This window comes from Sminthopsis crassicaudata, chromosome 4 (assembly GCF_048593235.1).
Source record: "Sminthopsis crassicaudata isolate SCR6 chromosome 4, ASM4859323v1, whole genome shotgun sequence".
In the NCBI taxonomy this organism is placed as follows: domain Eukaryota; kingdom Metazoa; phylum Chordata; class Mammalia; order Dasyuromorphia; family Dasyuridae; genus Sminthopsis; species Sminthopsis crassicaudata.
The window spans coordinates 347,184,183-347,204,808 of NC_133620.1; the positions used below are offsets into that span (position 1 = coordinate 347,184,183).

The 20,626-nt window shown below is 37.1% G+C and overlaps 1 protein-coding gene across 2 annotated transcripts; it reads left to right on the forward strand.

The window, feature by feature from the left end:
• Nucleotides 1-434: 434 nt before the first annotated feature.
• On the forward strand, nt 435-16,421 carry GIP (gastric inhibitory polypeptide). Of its 2 annotated transcripts, none has more exons than XM_074265472.1 (7): nt 435-478; nt 10,786-10,864; nt 11,595-11,697; nt 12,895-13,041; nt 13,921-14,010; nt 15,380-15,468; nt 16,294-16,421. In XM_074265472.1, exons 3-6 carry the CDS (start codon nt 11,612-11,614, stop codon nt 15,465-15,467), a joined length of 411 nt encoding a protein of 136 aa, XP_074121573.1. In that variant the 5' UTR covers nt 435-478; nt 10,786-10,864; nt 11,595-11,611; the 3' UTR covers nt 15,468; nt 16,294-16,421. The 2 variants fall into 2 exon arrangements, with proteins under 2 accessions (XP_074121573.1, XP_074121574.1); XM_074265473.1 differs by lacking the exon at nt 435-478 and adding an exon at nt 10,164-10,459.
• The last annotated feature ends 4,205 nt before the right edge of the window (nt 16,422-20,626 follow it).

Here is a 20,626-nt window from a genome sequence, read left to right on the forward strand (position 1 = left end):
TCAGGGAAGTAAATTCCCTTCTTCCCAGAGGAATACTTCAGGAAGTGAGATTCATGCACTCTTAGTCTGTCCTCTCTCTACTCCTCCTGAATTGGGGTTGATCCTCAGTATAGGATCACTTTGACTATGAAATAAGATAGAATAGAGCTGAAGAGAAACATCGGCTGAGCCCCTGTAATAAATTCAGTCCCACTTGAGACAGACTAAGCCCTAGGGATACAAAGACAAAAGTAAAACACTCCTGTCCTCAGGGAAGTTATATTCTTTTATAAGTGCATATGAAATCTGAAAGAAGATCAAAGAGTATTAACATCTATGGAGATCAAGATAGATGTCTATAAGAGATGACACTTTAGTTGAACCCTGAAGGAATCTAGGAATTCTAAAAAGTAGAGCTGAGGAGGGAATGCATTCCACATGTCATTCCCTGTACCCAAAGATAGGAGATGGAATGCTGTGGATAGGGGACAGTAAGAAGGTCAGTTGGACTGCAACAGAATGTATGAACTGAAGAAATGAACAACAAGCCTGAAATGTTAGGTTGGGGTCAGATTGTGAAGGCTTTTAGATAGCAAACAAAGGAATTTGGTTTTGTTTTGTTTTGTCTTTATTCTAGAGGTAACAGGGAGGTACCATAGCAGCTACAGTTAGGTGGTTTGGTGGATAAAGTGCCAAACCTGGATTGAAGAACTCCTCTTCCTGAGTTCAAATCTGGCCTCATACTAATTGTGTGATCCTGGGCAAGTCACTTATCTCTGTTTGCCTCAATTTCTTCATTTGCAAAGTGAGTTGGAGAAGGAAATGGCCAACCACTCCAGCATCTTTGCCAAGAAAATCCCAAATGGAGTCACCAATAACACAACAGCAATGCCTAAAGCTTTTTGAACAAAGTAGTGATTTGTCACACCAGTGCTTTAGGAGTAACAGTTTGGGAGCTGTGAATAGAAAAGATTCCCTGCTAGCATGTAAGCTCCTTGAAGGCAGAAATTATTGCATTTTTGTCTTTATAGTCTGAGCTTCTATACAATTCCAGGCATTCATAAGGTACTTAATAATACTTGCTGATTGACTGGTTTGTTAATTATTTAAATTGGACAGAGAGGATATTTATTGAGGTCAATTGTAATAGTATTTATCAAGAACATTATAATAGTATAGAAAACTATAATATTTAAGGTGTAAAAAAGAGAAAGGGAGTAGGTGCTAGAGATGATTTGGAAGTAGAACCAACAAGCTGGCAACTCTTTGGATATGGGAAGAAGGATAAGGAATTAAGGAAAGGAAAGCACTGAAGATGACTTCAAATTTGGAAACCTAGATGACCAAAAGAACAATGTTACTCCCAAGAAGCTAGAAGGAAAAAGATAAGATGACAATGGGAGGTTGAGGAAACTCATCTCTTGAAAAATCTTTTCTTATTAAGATATCTTCATATGGGATATTATAATTTCTGGTTTTGGCTTTAGTTTACAGGGATAGGAAGTGTAGGAGGACTAGATGAGGTCCTTCCTAAAGGCAGATTCACATCCTGAGCCCCAAACTAGGAGTCTGCCCTTCATCCCACTTAGTCTAGCTCTTTGCTTTTGCTTTTCTAGGGGAAAAATAAGGTCAAATGAGGGAAGAGAAAGCAGAAAATAGACAATGTCAAGAGTGAGTAAGGTATCTGTGTGGGCCATCTGACATGGGTATTCCCATTCTCTAGTTTCTAGTCCCAGTATTCAAGATATTCCTGGCTTCCCACTAGATGCTTTGCCCATGCTGGACTTTGAAAGAAGTCATTCCTCCAAGCTTGAATGACCTCCCCCTTCTCCTCTTACCAACTCTTGTCTTCTCTCCCCCACTTTCCAAATCTTGCTTCACATGTTCCTCTTCCAGGAAGCCTTCCATGACTTACCCAATACAACCCTCTTTCCCTCCTTCCCTCCTCCTCTCGCCCACCCCCAGTTTCAATGTCCAGAACTCTAATTTTGGAGCTTGTCTTTACATCCTGGCTTTTCCCTCAGAGCAGGGATTCCCAGCAGGTTAGGCGGATTGTCTCCTTTTTACCCTTGCTCTTCCCAAGAACCCAGGGAAGAGGTTTGCCTATATGACCACCTTCCACGTAGGTGTTGACAGACAGGCTGACTCAGCTGCAAATTGGATACGGTTTACTACTTTCACAGAGACTCTAGGACTCCTCCAGTTGCTGGTAGGCTTATAGGAGTGATTCTGCCCATGTCAACTCCACTTTGCTGCCTGAATTAGTCTCGAGGGGCCTGAAAAGACAATCCATTCCAGGTGCCCTGGATCCAGGATTCAGAACAGAGGTGGGACCTTCCCCTTGCTGCTCTAGGAGAGCTAGAGGCCTGCCAAGACGTGAACAAGAGCCCTCCGGGTTAGCTCTCCACCCCATCCCCCACTTCTGCCTGGCCCCTCCCCCCAGCCTGGGCTACATTCTTTCCTTGTCTGGAGGAAGCAAGGCTGGGAGGGCTTGAGATCAAAGGGAAACTGGATCCTGAGGCTGCTGGGAGGTCACCTAGGAAGAGGCCAGGACTAGCTACCACCCTAAGGTGGTGGGGGTGGAGGTGAGGATCAGGGTTTATTTTTAAAGTGTCCTCATCCCTGACAGCCTGGTGTGTAAAGCCAGCAATGCTAAACGGCACTTCAGATCTTTCCCCTCCTTGCCATTTAGGCTGAGGGTAGGGCTTTAGGGAGTGGGGGTCTAGGTGACTTGGGACACAGGACTACATTTCATGAAATCCTTCATTTTCTGGGCCAAAAGGTCTGGGATACAGGACCTCTCTCCCTTGACTCTTAATCCCTTCTAAGTCCAAAGGGCCACAGTCCCCCCGTTTAGGTTATCTCTAAAACAGCATTTGATCTCCAGAGGCTGATTGCAGGAGCATGCTAAGAGAGCTTGCCAAGTGGGGAAAGGTTGTCTGGACTCTAGGAAACTGAGGTTTCTAGGAGGCAGAGGCAAAATGGATTCCATGTGCTACCTCCCATCCCACACATACATTTAAACTAATGCAGGCACTTTTCCTGGGGTGGAGAGGTTTATCTCGATGGCTGCCTAATGGGTAGTTAAGAGAGGAAGCACTATGGTGCACTGAACTTAACTAGTTGTCCCACAATTTACTGGAGGAAAGGTGAAGAAGATGCTGGTGAATCTTTCAATAAACATCAAATCTTTACCTACTGAACTATAAACCCCCTTGCAAAGAGGGCTTTGTACTAGGCATTTAGAATATCCAGGAGGAATCTGGAAGAAAGGGAAAAATACAGTTCTTACTCTCAGCAAGCACTCAGTCTGGTGGGGAAACAGTTCTCATTCGACTTCTCTCAAAGAGAAGGGCTAATTCTTGGGAATAATCACAAATATAAAGATCCAGCTCTCTTTGGGCCCAGTTTCTCAAGTACATATGCCTTATGTTCCCTTCTGTTCATGTGATAAAAGTGAGTATATAAAGCTCAAACTTTACTCCCCGCTAAAGTAGTCGCCTCTTCCTCATTCTACTCCCATAAGACATTCCTTCCTTCCTCACCCTTTCCCAAGTCTTTGTCCAACTTGTTCCCCTTAGTTCTTAAATGTTTGCAATCCCCATAAAGGTAGGACACTGTTTTCAAACACAGACCAATAGTCAGTGTTATTTATTCATGTTTACATCCAAAATTTGTGACCTAAGACCCTAGTTCTGTGTTTATACAGACTGAGTACAATCTTGAAATATCTTTTTAAATGGCTTCATTAGGATCATGTACACACCTAGAGTCTTCCCTGGAAATATCCCAATATAGTTTGAAACTAGTACTTCAGAGGAAAAAAAATTTTTTTTCAAAGGCTGTTAGCTCCCTTGCAAGCATTCAAGGTAAACATATGTACAGGAAATAAAATAGTCTATTCATCATACAGAAAATGTAAAACATAATGACTCCTACCCCAAACCCCAAACAATCAAAACTATGCTTCTACCCCATTTAATATACCTTACCTCCTTCAGGTAATTCCAAACTTGTTCTCTTGTGGTTGAAAATCCTCTGAAGAAAAGGAGAAAGTACTTATAGTTTATTTTTTTTATTTAATTTTTATTTTATTTTATAATTATAACTTTTTTTTTGACAGTACATATGCATGGGTAATTTTTTACAATATTATCCCTTGCACTTACTTCTATTCAGATTTTTTCCCTTCCTCCCCCAACCCCCTCTCCCAGATGGCAGGCAGTCTTATACATGTTAAATATATTACAGTATATTCTAGATACAATATATGTGTGTAGAACCGAATTTCTTGTTGCACAGGAAGAATTGGATTCAGAAGGTAAAAATAACAGTTTACATTTATTTCCCAGTGTTCCTTTTCTGGATGTAGCAGATTTTGTCCATCATTAATCAATTGGAATTGGATTAGCTCTTCTCTATGTTGAAGATATCCACTTCCATCAGCATATATCCTCGTACAGTATCATTGTTGAAGTGTATAATGATCTTCTGGTTCTGCTCGTTTCACTCAGCATTAGTTGATGTAAGTCTCTCCAAGCCTCTCTGTATTTCTCCTGTTGGTCATTTCTTACAGAACAATAATATTCCGTAACATTCATATACCATAATTTACCCAACCATTCTCCAATTGATGGACATCCATTCATCTTCCAGTTTCTAGCTACTATGAAAAGGGCTGCCACAAACATTTTGGCACATACATGTCCCTTTCCCTTCTTTAGTATTTCCTTGGGATATAAGCCCAGTAGTAGTATGGCTGGGTCAAAGGGTATGCACATTTTGATAACTTTTGGGGCATAATTCCAGATTGCTCTCCAGAATGGTTGGATTCTTTCACAACTCCACCAACAATGCATCAGTGTCCCAGTTTTCCCACAGCCCCTCCAACATTCATCGTTATTAGTTCCTATCATTTTAGCCAATCTGACAGGTGTGTAATGATATCTCAGAGTTGTCTTAATTTGCATTTTTCTGATCAATAGTGATTTGGAACACTCTTTCATATGAGCGGAAATAGTTTTAATTTCATCATCTGAAAATTGTCTGTTCATATCCTTTGACCATTTATCAATTGGAGAATGGCTTGATTTCTTATAAAGTCAATTCTCTGTATATTTTGGAGATGAGGCCTTTATCAGAACCTTTAACTGTAAAAATGTTTTCCCAATTTGTTACTTCCCTTCTAATCTTGTTTGCATTAGTTTTGTTTGTGCAGAAACTTTTTAATTTGGTGTAATCAAAATGTTCTATTTTGTGATCAATAATGGTCTCTAGTTCTCCCTTGGACACAAACTCCTTCCTCCTCCACAAGTCTGAGAGGTAAACCATCCCATGTTCCTCCAATTTATTTATGATTTCGTTCTTTATGCCTAAATCTTGGACCCATTTTGATCTAATCTTAGTATGTGGTATTAAATGTGGGTCCATGCCTAGTTTCTGCCATACTAATTTCCAGTTTTCCCAGCAGTTTTTGTCAAATAATGAATTCTTATCCCAAAATTTGGGATCTTTGGGTTTGTCAAACACTAGATTGCTATTTTTATTCACTATCTTGCCCTGTGAACCTAACCTATGCCACTGATCAACTAGTCTATTTCTTAGCCAATACCAAATGGTTTTGGTGACTGTTGCTTTATAATATAGTTCTAGATCAGGTACAGCTAGACTACCTTCACTTAATTTTTTTTTCATTACTTCCCTTGAGATTCTCGACCTTTTGTTGTTCCATATGAATTCTGTTGTTATTTTTTCTAGGTTATTTAAGTAGTTTCTTGGAAGTACTTATAGTTTAAAGAGAGAGAGAGAAAGAGAGAGAGAGAGAGAGAGAGAGAGAGAGAGAGAGAGAAAAGGAGAAGAAGAAGAAGAAGAAGAAGAAGAAGAAGAAGAAGAAGAAGAAGAAGAAGAAGAAGAAGAAGAAGAAGAAGAAGAAGAAGAAGAAGAAGAAGAAGAAGAAGAAGAAGAAGAAGAAGAAGAAGAAGAAGAAGAAGAAGAAGAAGAAGAAGAAGAAGAAGAAGAAGAAGAAGAAGAAGAAGAAGAAGAAGAAGAAGAAGAAGAAGAAGAAGAAGAAGAAGAAGAAGAAGAAGAAGAAGAAGAAGAAGAAGAAGAAGAAGAAAAGATAGTTTAATTACTTCTGGTTAACCCTCCCCATCTTCATTTCTTTCAGGAACCTCTGTACTTACAGCACTTTCCTATAGTTTATAGTTTAAGCAATGAGTTTGTGAGAGAGATAGCCCTCTGCCTCAGATGAGTATAGTTCATTCATTGGTAGTGGGGAGCAAGGTTTAGACTTGATTCTTGATTCTATATTGTAGTTCTGTCTGTTGCTACTCTTCAGAAACTCTACATCCTAATAAATTTTAGAATTCTTTTTCTTTTGGAGGCTTGGGTCCAGGGATTCAGTGATATCTAGGAATCTTGGTCCAGAAATATTCCATGCTATAAGCATTACTGTCACCTGCTATTCCTATTTGTTGTAATTTTTAGTTATCTCTTCTGGGAACATGAAATTACCTCTCCAATAACTCCTTCAGATCTCCACCACTGTCTCTCTATTTCTTCTGTCTTTGGATTGAGAGGTTTCATGGGGAGATAGCTTAGATAAATAGGCTTCCACACCAAGGTTCTCAAGTTGTTAACTTTTGTCTATATGTTTCTTAGCTAGTTTTTCCAACTCATGATTTATAGTTTCAATCCATCTCAACCACATATCCTGACATTTATACCCTTAATTTCACCATCACCCAGAGGATCTATCTCTATGATTCCATCCTCTAAAATTTCTCTCTCTAATCACAACTTCCATCTTTCTCTTTGTTTCATCCCTTCTGGTTAGTTGGTTAATTGTTGTCCTTTATTTCCAAAGAGGATCAAAATAATCACTATTTCAGAATCAAGATATGTTGTGTCTTACTATGGCTGATCAGATCAATACAAGTTTGGAAGGTTCTACCATAGGTCAGGCACTTGCTGTGCATATGAAGATTTGGAGTATAGATGTTTCTAAAGTTGCATATTCTGTCATTTGTTTTGACCTTTTGCACTTCTGCTTTGCTCATTAAACAAAAGGAGAAAAACCATGAGGAAGAAAAAGCAAACAGATAAAAAAAAAAAACCAAAGATGAAAATACTATGCTTAGATCCACATTCAGTCTCCATAGTTATCTCTCTGGATATAGATGGCATTTTCCATCCCAAGTCTGTTGGAATTGTCTTGGGTCACTGTATTGCTTAGAAGAGCCAAGTCCATCACAGTTGAGCATCACATAATCTTGCTATTACTGTGTACAATGTTCTCTTGGCTCTGCCCATTTCACTCAGCATCAGTTCATGTAGGTCTTTCCAGGCTTTTCTGAAATTTCTATAAATTTTTATATAATTTTATATATTTTCTATAAATTTATAAATGAAATTTCTATAAGAAATATTCATTTACATTCCTTTACCATAACTTTTTCAGCCATTCCCCAACCGATGGGCTTTTATTCAATTTCCAGTTCTTTGCCAATGCAAAAAGAATTGCCACAAACATTTTTGCACATATGCATTCTTTCCCCTCTTTTATGATCTCTTTGGGATACAGACCTTGTAGTAATACTGATGGATCACAGTTTGCCCTTTTAGCACAGTTTAAAATTCCTCTCCAGAATGGCTGGATCAGTATTTACAACTCCACCAACAATGCACTAGTATCCCAATTTTCCTACATCACCTCCAACATTTATCATTATTTTTTCCTATCATCTTAGCCAATCTGACAGATGTGAGGTAGTACTTCAGAGTTATTTTAATTTGCATTTTTCTAATCAATAGTTATTTAGAGCATTTTTTTCATATGACTGTAAATACCATCCCTTCTAAACTTGTTTGGTATCTTATATATGATTTTTAGTCACTCTTTCCTATGTTTTCTTAATTATTTAATCCTAAATCAGCTCCATTTTCCTCTCTTTGTCGTTTTGATTCTATAGTCAATATCTTCAACTATACTTTGTCTTCTTTGATCAGATACTGAAGGTGCCAAGCTCATCTATTATATCCTGGGCCACAGTCAATCATCTTCACTTTTGTCTTGTCATTGGACTTTGATGACTTTGGAAGAGAGAATGAAGCTGATGACTTTGTGAAACTATCACTTAAATTTAATTAATCTGCTAATCAAAACTTCTTCCAATGAAATTACTGGTCCTCTTGAAAGTGAAGAACAATAATAACAACATTGTCCTATGTCCTTGAAACTCTTTCATCTTGTTCTCTGTGGCTCAAGGCTTGTCAATCTTTATTTGATGGTTACTCTCAGCATCTGCTTTCTCTGCCCCTCCATACAATTTGCTGAATGACACTGGAGAAATCATAAAACTCTGGGTACTGAATTCTCCATAAATGTATACTATCTAATCCCAACTAGACCCTCATTACTACTGTCCCTGAGAGAATTTTGTCATTCTTACCTGAATGACTTTTTTCTTCCACTTTCTACAATGGCTTTTTCAAATCTTCTAGTCTCTCCTAAAGCCTCAATTCTATCCTCCCTCTCACTTACATCAACTGATGCTGAGTGAAACGAGCAGAACTAGGAAATCATTATACACTTCAACAATGATACTGTATGAGGATGTATTCTGATGGAAGTGGATATCTTCAACATAGAGAAGAGCTAATCCAATTCCAATTGATCAATGATGGACAAAATCAGCCACACCCAAAAAAGGAACACTGGGAAATGAGTATAAACTGTGAGCAATTTTTTTTGTTTTTCTTCCCAGATTATTTTTACCTTCTGAATCCAATTCTTCCTTTGCAACAACAACCACAAAAAAATTCGGTTCTGCACATATATATTATACCTAGGATATACTATAAGATATTTAATATGTATGGGAATGCCCGTCATCTAGGGGAGGGGGTGGAGGGAAGGAGGGGAAAAATTCGGAACAGAAGTGAGTACAAGGAATAATGTTGTAAAAAAAATTACCTATGCATATGTACTATCAAAAAATGTTATAATTATCCTCCCTCTCAAAATAATAATAATAATAAAAAGCCTCATTTCCTATTTCACCTAGAAAGTGGATGGCATTTATCATAAGAATGTATCCTGTTCCCCTATCTCACACTTTAAAAACTCTCAACATTCTTTACCCCTTTACTCCAGTTTCTGGTCATGAGATGACCTTTTTCTTCATCAAGATCAATCCAGGTCTAGAAGAGAATATTAACATCTCATAGAAGCTGATAGCTATAAATGCATTCATTTAATCATTCATCAAGCATTTATTTAATACCTACAGCTCTACTAAGTACCTTACTAGGTGCTTGAGATACAAAAGCACAAATGATATATAGCTCTTGACTTTAAAGAGCTCACATTCTGTTAGGGGAAACAATATCCACAACAAACAAAATACAAACTATATTCAAGGTAGACAGAAAGTAATTCCCAGAGGAAGAGTGCTAGCAACTAGGGAGATCAGAGAAGATTCCATCAAGGAGGACCTAAGTTGTGCTTTTAATGTAATCAGCATTTATGAAGTATCTACTATGTGCAAGGTACTCTGCTAGGCACTGGGAATACAAATACAAAAAAATACATAATTCCTGATCTCAAGAGGCTTGTATCTTTTTAAGGGATACACTATGGATAAATAGTAATAAATAGTAATAATAGTAGGCAAGTGTTATTATGATCTCTATTTACAGATGGGAAAACTAAGGCAGAGAATAAGTAACTTGCCCAGAATCACATAGTAAATGTCATGAGGTGGGACATGAACTCAGGTCTTCTTGACTCAAGACCAGGCACCCTATCCTCCCAGCGCCACCTAGCTGTCTGGTTATTAAGTACAATGTAATTGCAAGAAGGAAGAGTGTTAACAAGTCAAAGAATTTCAGGAAAGGCCTCTTGTCCAAGGAAATAGCACCCGAAATAGCACCCGAACTTAGGAAACTAGAAATTCTGGAATATAGAGGTGAGGAAGGAGGGCGTCCCAGACATAGGGAACCACTTGTACAAAGGCATGGCCTGGGAGATAGAATGTCCTGTTCAGAGAACAGTCAGCTTGAAGAGATTGTAAAGGGGAATGACATAAAATAAAACTGGAAGGATTTCAAAGTAGAAAAGCATTTTAAAGGGAAGAAGGAGAAAGAGTGTTGCAGGAAATGCAGTCACAAATGGAGAGATCAGGAAAGGGTGAGACTAGGTTGGGAAACAACTAATAGTCCAGATTTGTTAAAACCCGGGGTGTATAAATGACAATACATGTGGAAATTTAAGTTGGAAAAAAAAAATTGAAACCAGATTGTTAGGGAATTTAAATGCCAGGAAAATAGAGAACCATGAATGTTTTTGAGCAAGAGCTGTGCATTAGAAAGATTATTTTAGTAGCTATGTGAAGAATACATTTGGAAAAAACAGGGACCTGAGGGAGTAGAATCAGTTTGGGGACTAAGTTGTTGCGGGATCCTTTTCTTCTCAACAAAAGTAAGAACAATTTCGTCCCTACCTGCTCTCTCTTTTTCCCCATTATTCTCCTTAGCATAGGAAGAGGCCCTTCCTTCACCTCCACACTTAAGGTCTTAACAATCTGTCACTTTATGCTTTCACAAAGCATTTTCAAATGAACCATTTTAGTCAGAAAAAGGTTGAAACCAGTCTAGTCCAAGATTAACTCAAATGTTAATGACCAATTAGTATTACTCAGGTGGAAAAGGTTTACTAAGTGTTATATGGCTTGTAGATAGTGTAAACATTGGACTTGACTTCTTGTGATAAGAAGCTTTTAATCCAATCTGTTCCTTTATATTTAGGAAATATAAAGGGACTGAAGTTCAGTAGTCACCAACAGATTCCCCTGAAGCCGATTCAGAGAAAGCGCAAGGTTGCAAGGTAAGAGGAACACTACTTTTCTTCTTCTCGTTGCTCAGTCATTGCAGTGATGTCTTTGTGATTTCATTTGGGTTTGGTTTGGGGTTGTTTGTTCGTTTGTTTGACAAAGATACTAGTGTCTTGTCATTTCTTACTTCAGTTCATTTTATAGAGGAAGAAACTGAGGCAAACAAGAATAAAGTGACTTGCCCAGGATTACACAGGTAGTAAAGTGTCAGGCTAGATTTGAACTCAGAAAGATGTCTTTCTGATTCCAATCCTTGTGCTTTATCCACTGTATTGACCTGTCTATGGTATAACAAAAGAGAAGCCAGGTTTTGAATCCTGAGGATAGGACATGGATAAGAGAGAAGAAGCTAGAACTTAGTAACTGGGGGATGTCTAGAATCCTAAATCTACCTTTCCCTCTCCTTCTCTCTCAGCATTAAAGATGGCATACCTGGGTCTCTGGGTCTCTTTTATTCTGGCCTCAAAGTCACTTAAACTCTCAGTGATCCAGGCAAGTCTCTAAAACTAAAATAGAATTTATCCATTGATGTTTCTTCATCTATCCCCAGAGCTTCCTACAACTATAAAATCATATATCCAGACAGAAAATTCTCCAGATGGCAGGCTTAGCACAAACTAGGCTGCTTTTCCTATCTTAACATCTCCAAAAGGACATAGCTACTACACTCGCCTCATTCTCAGTTCTACTTCTCTAACTCAGAGCCATTCTCTCTCATTTTAGGAAACAGGGTCAAGAAGATGGTGAAAGTCAAGACTTTCTCTCTGATGCTGTTGCTTCTGTTCTCCGTAATGATGAGCAGTGCTATGGAGGACACTCACTTCAGGTAAAGTATCTCTTCCTTGACAAAGTAGAGAGGACTGGAGGAATGACTCCATCTTGGACTTCCTCAGAGACAACTGGCTTAGGCTCAGCAGGGGTTCTCAAACTATGGCCCTCGGGCCAGATGCAAATGCTGAGGACGTTTATGCGGCCAGTGGGCTATGGCAAATGGGTTGAGGGGCGGAGACAGAGTGTGAGCTGTTGTTGTTTTTACTATAATCTGGCCCTCCCACAGTCTGAGGGACAGTGAACTGGCCCCCTATTTAAAAAGTTTGAGGACCACTAGTAGAGAATGAGGATTCAGTAACCCAAGCCCAAGAAAGTGGCCTATCAAAGGTCTCTGAAGGATAGTAATTGAACTATTTTGTTTCCTCAGAGGACAAAGCCAGACAGGGAGTGTGGTTTAAACTGCAGGTAGGGAGATTGAGAACACACATTTAAAGAAACTGCCAAAACTGGAATATTCCTTCTTGGAGAACTTTAGGTAGCATCTACTTTCTGTTTCTTGGATAGGTTAGGGTGGTGAGTTGCCTTTCCAGAGGAAAGAAGATAAACTATATGGCTTTTGAGGTGGACTGTGTTATTATGTGCCTCAGAGTCGAATAGGGCAAGAGAGGTCATGGAAGTGTGGCAAGTGTAATTAAAAAAACCTCTGACTCATTAAACTGGAATACCTCCATTGAAATTGGACATATTCTCTGGTTCCTTGCTGAGGGACATTCTTCTTTCTGAGGTTATTTAGCTCCCAATTAAAAGAAGAAGGAATGAGAGAAGTGATTCAGCATGAAGGGAATAAGGAAGCTTATGTGACACAACTCCACTTCTCATTTCTTTTATCTATCGCTCAGCTCCCACTGTAATCAAAGCTACATATTACGTGAAGTCCCTGGGTTGAGAATGAAACTCTATCTATATCACTATAATTGTGATAGGATATCTGGATGATGAAAACATATTTTAATGGTCTTCCTGAGTTGTAAATATTTTTTCTCTTGATCACTACTGACTTCCCTTTCCTTCCTTCTGTACTTTCCCCTGTCCTTTTTTCCTTTCTTATCTTCTATCCCTTCTTTTTCTCTCCCTTCCTCTGATCTATTTCCTCTTCTTCTCTTCCTGTTCCTTTCTCTGTTCTATATTCTATCCTGCCTTACCTCTCTCCTATGTTAAGTGATCTTTTTTCCTTTCTCTTCTCACTTTCTAGGTCTCACCCCAAAGTTGGTGGCCCTTGGGCTCGAGGACAGCGCTATGCTGAGGGGACTTTCATTAGTGATTATAGCATCACTATGGATAAAATCATGCAACAGGACTTTGTTAACTGGCTGCTGTCCCAGAAGGGGAAAAAGAACAAGTGAATTATTTCTCTTCTCTTTGCCATGGTCCTTTGCCCCTTCATCTCAGTTTCCCTATGTCCTCTTTTTTCCCCAACATCTCCCAGTTCCTCTCTCACAGTGTTCCCCAGTTCTCTTCCTTTCTTTTTTTATACTGTTTGCTAATTTCTTTTTTCCTTTTAAAATTTTTTGACATTGATTTCTTTTTTTTTCATTTTAAATTATTTCACTCCAACTTCAGTCTTTTCCCTTTCTTTCCATCATCTTGCCTGCCCAGTCCCTCTCTCCAAGTAAACTCATCATTTTCCCCTAGAGTTACCTCTGCCTCACATTTCAGTTCCTGACCTTGTTTCCCTTTTCAGTCCCTTGTGTCATGTCTGGTCTAGTCTGTGTTGGACTGATCTAGCCCTTAAAGCTTAAGAGTTTTATCCAGTAAAGGTCCTCTAAAAGCACCCTATCTACTTCCCTTTAATTACAGCTCTGATTAAATAAAATAGTCTAGTTTCAGGGTTATATCAGATTGACTTTTCAATACCGAGTTTTTGTTACCAATTTTAAAGAAAGTTTACAGATACATGTCACAAAGGAGAGGAATGTTGAGTCAATATGAGGTTCAATACTCTCAAATTTTGAAATGGCAGCAAACTTTGAGAAGAAGATAAATCAACAATTTTTCTCTTCATTACTCTTTAAGACTGGTCTTAATGTAATTGAGGATATCCTTAATATTTAACATAGTGATAATAATTTTAAACTGAATTAGGAATTTGGTGGGTGAAGGAAGTCTGTGAATGGGAAACAGAGGTACTAGGGATTGAAAGCCACTGCCCTAAAATCATCATTTCCCTCCTAAACTGCAAAACTCAGTTTCATCTACTCTCTGATCTTTGTCTTGCCAGTTGGAGACATAATATCACTGAGAGAAAAGCTGATGATACAGGATTAACAAACCAAGCCAACTGGAACCTAAAGAACATGGAAAACTGGAGGTAAGGTCAATCTCCTATAGAAAAGAAAGAATAAGAGATAAAAGATTCCTGGATATGGTTGGAAGTGGAAAGAATCATTATGACTAAATTTCTACCCTGGCATCCCCTAATCTCTGGATTGAAGCAGTTCCTTGAGATCAGGGACAATTTTTGCCTCCTTTTGCTATATGTAGCACTTAGCACATTCTTATTTGAATGAGGGAATTGAGAGTTCTTTGTAGATGGTTTCAATTCTAGCAATCAAAAATTGAATGAGGTCTCAGCTGAGAAGATGGGGAGAGAGTGCCATGAAAGGACTGAAGAGAGACCAGAAGATTATGAATAGTAGTTGCTTCAGAGAGAGGGATGGTAAAACAATTGGGGAGCCACTGAATATTTGCCTTGCAGCAGTGAGATCCCTGTTATGATTAACTAACATACATATTCAGTAGACCCGAACACGATCAGAAATAAGATGAAGGTACAAGGATTTCAAAAATGGAGAAGAGGATAGAGTTGGTTCACCAAGTGGTGGATATAAGGAAGGAAGGATAAAGTAGTCATTGTAGGGGATCTGGAAAAGAACTGAGAAGTGCTAATTTTAAGACATTGATATGTTAAAAGATAAAGAAGTATGGCAAGGACTAAAAGCTTACTTCATCTGGTCAATATATCCCTAGTTGTATGTCAAAGGAACTGAAAGAAAATGGTGAATTGTTGCTTGATGTGAGAAAAGAAACTTAAGGTGCTTCAAGGCTGCCAAAGTGCTGCCAAAAGCATTTCATGAGCATTGAACAATTTAATTAGTCTGGGGGAATAGAGGAGGAGCCAAGGGCTCACCTGTGTCTGTCCTTCCTGCCCAAAGTCATGCTAAATGTAGTGTTCACATTATTTTCCATTCCAAGATAGGATGCTTTCAATATCTGAAAATTCAATTAAAATTAACTTTATTTAAAAAAACCTGAGGGGTGAAAGTAGAGGTCATGATGCTGATGAAGAATAAACAAAAGCAGGGGTTGTGAAGCATAAGAAAGATGGAAGGATTAACAGAAGTTTATGATCAGATAGATTGAGGCTCAAATATAATTTGATTAATATATCACATGTAGTACTTGTTTTATCTCATTGTAAACTTCTTAAGGACAGACATTCATGAATCAATCAATCTATAAGTATTCAGCATCTGGCTAAGCACTGGAGATTCCAAGTCAAAATAAAACAGTCCCTTGCCTTCCCTCTTGTCTCTCACAGAAATAGTAGGTATTCAGTAAATAAATGCCTAATGAAGGAAGTAAAGGAAGGATGGAAAGAGGAAGGGAAGAGGGAAGAAGGAAAGAAGAAAAGATAGGAAGGAACATTGATCCTAACCTTTGGGTTATTTCCTTTGCAGCAACCTGTTTAAGGATTCCTCCCCATTTGAGGATTCTAAGAACAAGAGATTGAAGGAATTGGTACTGGCATGGTTGATTTTATCCTAAGGTAAGAATTGATGATGCTCCCTTAACTAGATATGGCATAGAGTGGTAGATACAGCATTGTACTTGGAATCAGAAAGATCTGGATTCAAAATCTCAACCCTCTTTGCCTCAGTTTCCACATCTGTAAAATAAGGCATTTACACCTTTTAGGTCTTGTTCAGCTCTAAATCATTGATACAGGGATCCCTTCCTCTTTTTCTCGCAAATTGCATCAGAGGCAAACTCAGCAGAGGATTATTGCCCATATATAGAACACTTTGAAAGAACCTTCTTTCCTTGGATTGAATACTTCTTCCATTAACCCATACTTTCAAGCGATCCCCTTTGAAGATTTTATTTTGCATTGAGTTATTTCAGAACCACTTATTTGTCCTGTTTCAGCAATGCCCTACCCTCTGCCTTAATAGAATCCAAAAAATACACCTACCTTTCTATATCCATGCCTGAGCATCTCCTGGAGGCCAAATGTTACTGGCCTTTGTCTTCTTAGGTTCCTTTCAACTGTAAATCCATGAACCTATGGGACTATTCTAGAGAAATGATAAATAATTCCTGTACTCCATCTGATAGAGGAGAGAGGATGCAAATATGGCGATGCACTGACTGAGACAAATTCAAATTCTTTAGCTGGACAATACTAAAAATTTGGAAGAGAATATCGAGAGCAGATAAGGGAAGAACTCAACTGAGAAGTGAGGAAAAGATGATCTTGATTATGGGAAGGACAGGTTGAAAGAGTTGTGTGATATGAGCAAGGGAAGGGGACATAGGGTTCATTTACCTTGATGTAATAATCATTGATGACATTTCTCTCATTTTCCTCCAGGTTTGAGTGATTCAGCGTAAACATACCTCTGGCACTTGATTCTACTAGCAGAAAAACTTCCATGTGAAAATTCTGTCTATACTTTTCTTCATATGTTCCAAAGAGAACAATAAAAATTGGAGATGAAATGAATCTTGTAGTTTTGCATTGACTTAAGAAAAAAAGATTCCAGTATTTATTGAGCCCTGAGCAGTGGGCAAGAGTGAGATAAGAGGATGGGATGAAAGAAACTCTTAAAATATAAGGGAATGAGGTCCTCATTTTTTTTTAATTTTTTTATTCATTTTTCCAAATTATCCCCTCCCTCCCTCCACTCCCTCCCCCCATGGCAGGTAATCCCATACATTTTACATGTGTTACAATATAACCTAGATACAATATATGTGTGTAAATACCATTTTCTTGTCGCACATTAATTATTAGCTTCCGAAGGTATAAGTAACCTGGGTAGATAGACAGTAGTACTAACAATTTACATTTGCTTCCCAGTGTTCCTTCTCTGGGTATAGTTATTTCTGTCCATCATTGATCAACTGGAAGGGAGTTGGATCTTCTTTATGTTGAAGATTTCCACTTCCATCAGAATACATCCTCATACAGTATTGTTGTTGAAGTGTATAGTGATCTTCTGGTTCTGCTCATTTCACTCAGCAACAGTTGATTTAAGTATGAGGTCCTCATTTTGAGAAAGATCTCAATATAATGAAGGCAAAGAAACTAAAGAACTATTACAAAACATATGCAAAATTCAAGACATAATCTTAAGTATATAAAATTTAGTGGGAGGAAAGAACAGGGGAACTTTTTGGAGTAGGTTGTGAAACAGACTTGGGTAGTACAGCACCCTCTGTCCTCCAGAAAGGTTGGGAAGATGAAGGGTTCATAATACAGAGGTCAGAGCACTAGATTTAGAGCCAGCAAATCTGAGTGAAAATTCCAGCTTTAAGAAGTCATTTAACTTCTAAACTTCAGTTTACTTAGCTAAAAATTAGGAGATTATATTAAAGGTCCCTTCCAACTCTAAATCCCACTATCCTAAATCACTTGTTTCCCTCTGATCTTTAATTTTCTCAACAGTAAAATAAAGGGAATTATGCTAGATAATCTATGAGGTCCTTTAAAGCTCTAAATTCAATGAAACATTTTATCCATTAACTTTCTTTGCTTCTCTTCCTTATCCCATAGAATAACTGAATAACTATGACCTTTCCCTAAAACCTAGTCACATACCCTTTAATTCTTTACAATTTCTCTCAGTAGTCAGGGTTTCAACAGTTACCTCTATGTAAATGATTCCCAAATATTTATGTCCAAAGCAATCCTGATTTTGGCGCTCCAGTACTATATCTCTTGAGTGCAATGAATTTTTTAAAAAATATTAAATTATATTCTGACAAAATTAAATTGTCAGCTTTATATTTTGTTTGTGATGTTCAATAGAAATTGTTTGTAGCACCTTCATTCTCTCTTCTTTTTTTTTCCCCAGAGACAATTGGCATTAAGTGACTTGCCCAGGGTCACACAACTAGGAAATGTTAATGTCTGAGGCCAAATTTGAACTCAGGTTCTCCTGACTTCAGGCTGGTGCTCTATCCATTGTACCACATAGCTGCCCCTTCCCATCTTTTTTTTAAATTTTATTTTCAAAATATATACATAGTTCTCAACATCCACCCCCACAAAACTCCATGTTCTAAACTTTCCTCTCCCTTCCTTCCTCTGACCTTTTCCCCTAGACAGCAAGCAATTCAATACATGCCAAACATGTGCAATTCTTCCACAATTATCATGTTGTGAGTCCAGTGAATTAATAAAAAGCAAATATTAAACAATATACAGATACTGCTAAAAGCAGGAAATACTGATACAAAAAGCAAGACTGTTCCTGTCCTTAAGAAGATCACATAAGAATAAGAAGGGACTTTAGGATATTTTTTTTTTCTTGAAGAATGTCACTTTTTTATTTTATTGGATTGTTTAATCCATTCACATTTGAAATTTTGACAGATTTATACTGTCCTCTATTTGTTTCTACTACCATCTCCCCTTTTTGTAAAGACAATATTTGGTGTCTTCTATTATTTTAGATTAATTCACTTTAAGGCAATCGTATTCTTACAGATTTTCATTTCACTTTCAACTTCCCATCTCCCTGCTTCCTGTTTAATACCTTTCCTTAGTTTTAGAGTTTTGCTTAATTTTTTTCTTCCTTTGTTCTAGTTATTTAATTAATTCCCTCTTTTATTTCCCCCAGTTAAGTAGTCAAGCAAAATCCCCTTCCCTTTCTCTCCTTCAAGTTATTTTCTTCATTGGTTTTGTAAATTTTTATATACATTTTTCTTTAAGAAAAAAATGTTTCCCTTATTCTCTTCATTATATACTTTCCCTTTTCATCTATTCCATCAACATTCTTTGATTAATTATCCTTATTTAGACCTTCTTTAGCCTTAATATTCCTCATGCTATTAGATATCTAGTTTTAGTTCTAAATAGTTTTTTTTTCCTTATTACTTTAAAGAGCTTGTCCCTTTGCCTCCTTTTTCTGTTGGTCCCTCTTTTAGAACTAGAATTTCTGCAGTTGATAGAAGTGGATGTCCTTTAGTAGGAATTTTCTTGTATCTCTAATTATATAATTCAATACCATCCTTTGCCTTCTCTAAGATCATTTCCCCCCCACTTCTCATGGAATCTCTCTGGGTTCATGCCCTTCCATTGTTCTGGATGTCTTTTGCCCCCATGATATCTGATTATAAATTAGAAAAGAAAACAAAACCTCTGTAATTTATTACTTATAAGAAACATACAACTAAAAAGCAAAGACATACCAGAATAATAAAAATGAAAAGCCCATACAAAATTGACTATGCATCAGGCCAATCTAAAAAGGCAGGAGTTGTAATCAAAGTCTTAGGGGGAAAAAAAAGTTCACAATATAGGAAGGAAGCAGAGACAATAAACCATTATTAGTATTAAGCTTATATGCTCCAGAAACCTTAGCATAAATTTTAAAAATTCAAAAGGTTTTGCAATTGTCAATGCTGAAAAATTACCTATGCATATATCTTGTAAATATAAAGCTATAATAAAAGTAAAAAATAAATTAATTAACTGAATTACAAGAAGTAATACACTATTGACAAGAGATATTAATGTCTCAGTTTTAGATAAGTCTAACAAATAAAAAGAAAAATATAGAATTGAACCAATTGCTAGAGGAACTAGATCTTAAAGATGTATCTTATGAACTCTTTAAAAAAAAATCCATGTATCACATGGAACTTTTACAAAAATTAACCACATATTAGGATACACATGCTGCAAAGAAATGTTAAAAGACAGAAATCATAAGCACATCCTTTATAGAACATATCAAATAAAAATAGTAATTCAGAAAGCACAAGCAAAAGATTCATCTAAATGGAGGCTTAACCAAAAAAAAAGGCTAAATAATGAATGAGTCAAAAAACAAATCATAGAAACAGTAATTATATGAAAATAGTAATGGTGAAATAGCATTTCAAATATTTTTGCTAGGTATTAAAAAGAAATATCAAAATTTCTGAGCTGTAGCTGAAGTGATCCTCTGAAAAAATTATATCCAAAACCATTCATTAAGAAAAATAGAAAAAGAAAGGATTAAGGAATGGATGTGCATTTTTAAAAATAAGAAAACAAAAAAAGAAAAATCTAAAATAAGCACAGGAGAGATTTTTTAATTAGAAGAGAACTAGACAAATTGGTAATCTAAAATATTATATTAATGATAAATAAAACAAAATTAATTCTTTTAAAAGAACAATAAAATTGATAAATATTTAGCTAATATGATTAAAAAGAAGAGGACAGAAAAATCAAATGAAGAAAAAAAACAAACGAACAATGTGAAATCACAATGAAATCAGAATTTAAAAAATAATCAGAACTTATACACAATTATTTTCTGCCAAAACAGAGGACACAAATAAATAAAGGAACACTTTCAAAATATGAAATATCCAAACAAAGAGAAGATGAACAATTTCATCTTAAATAATACAAAGATTTTTAAATAATCCAATTTCAGAAAAAGAATTAGAACTAGCTTTTAAGGAACTATCAAAGGGTTTGGGATTGGGACTTGTGTGGGGAGAAACTTTCTGGTCTTGATAAATTCACAGGAGAATTCTATCAAACTTTAAAAAAGAATAATTTGCACCAATACTACACAAATTATCTCAAAAATTGGTAAAGCAAGCATTCTACTAGATTCCTGCAATGGGATAGCTATATTCCTAGCATCTAAACCGGGGGGGGGGGGGGGGGGGGGGGGGGGGGTGGAGGGAAGCCATTAAAA

Coding starts and splice junctions, on each gene's coding strand:
- GIP (XM_074265472.1), top strand. CDS start 11,612: ATGGTGAAAGTCAAGACTTTCTCTCTGATGCTGTTGCTTCTGTTCTCC. Junction 11,698..12,894: donor ATGGAGGACACTCACTTCAG/GTAAAGTATCTC, acceptor CTCACTTTCTAG/GTCTCACCCCAAAGTTGGTG. Junction 13,042..13,920: donor CAGAAGGGGAAAAAGAACAA/GTGAATTATTTC, acceptor TTGTCTTGCCAG/TTGGAGACATAATATCACTG.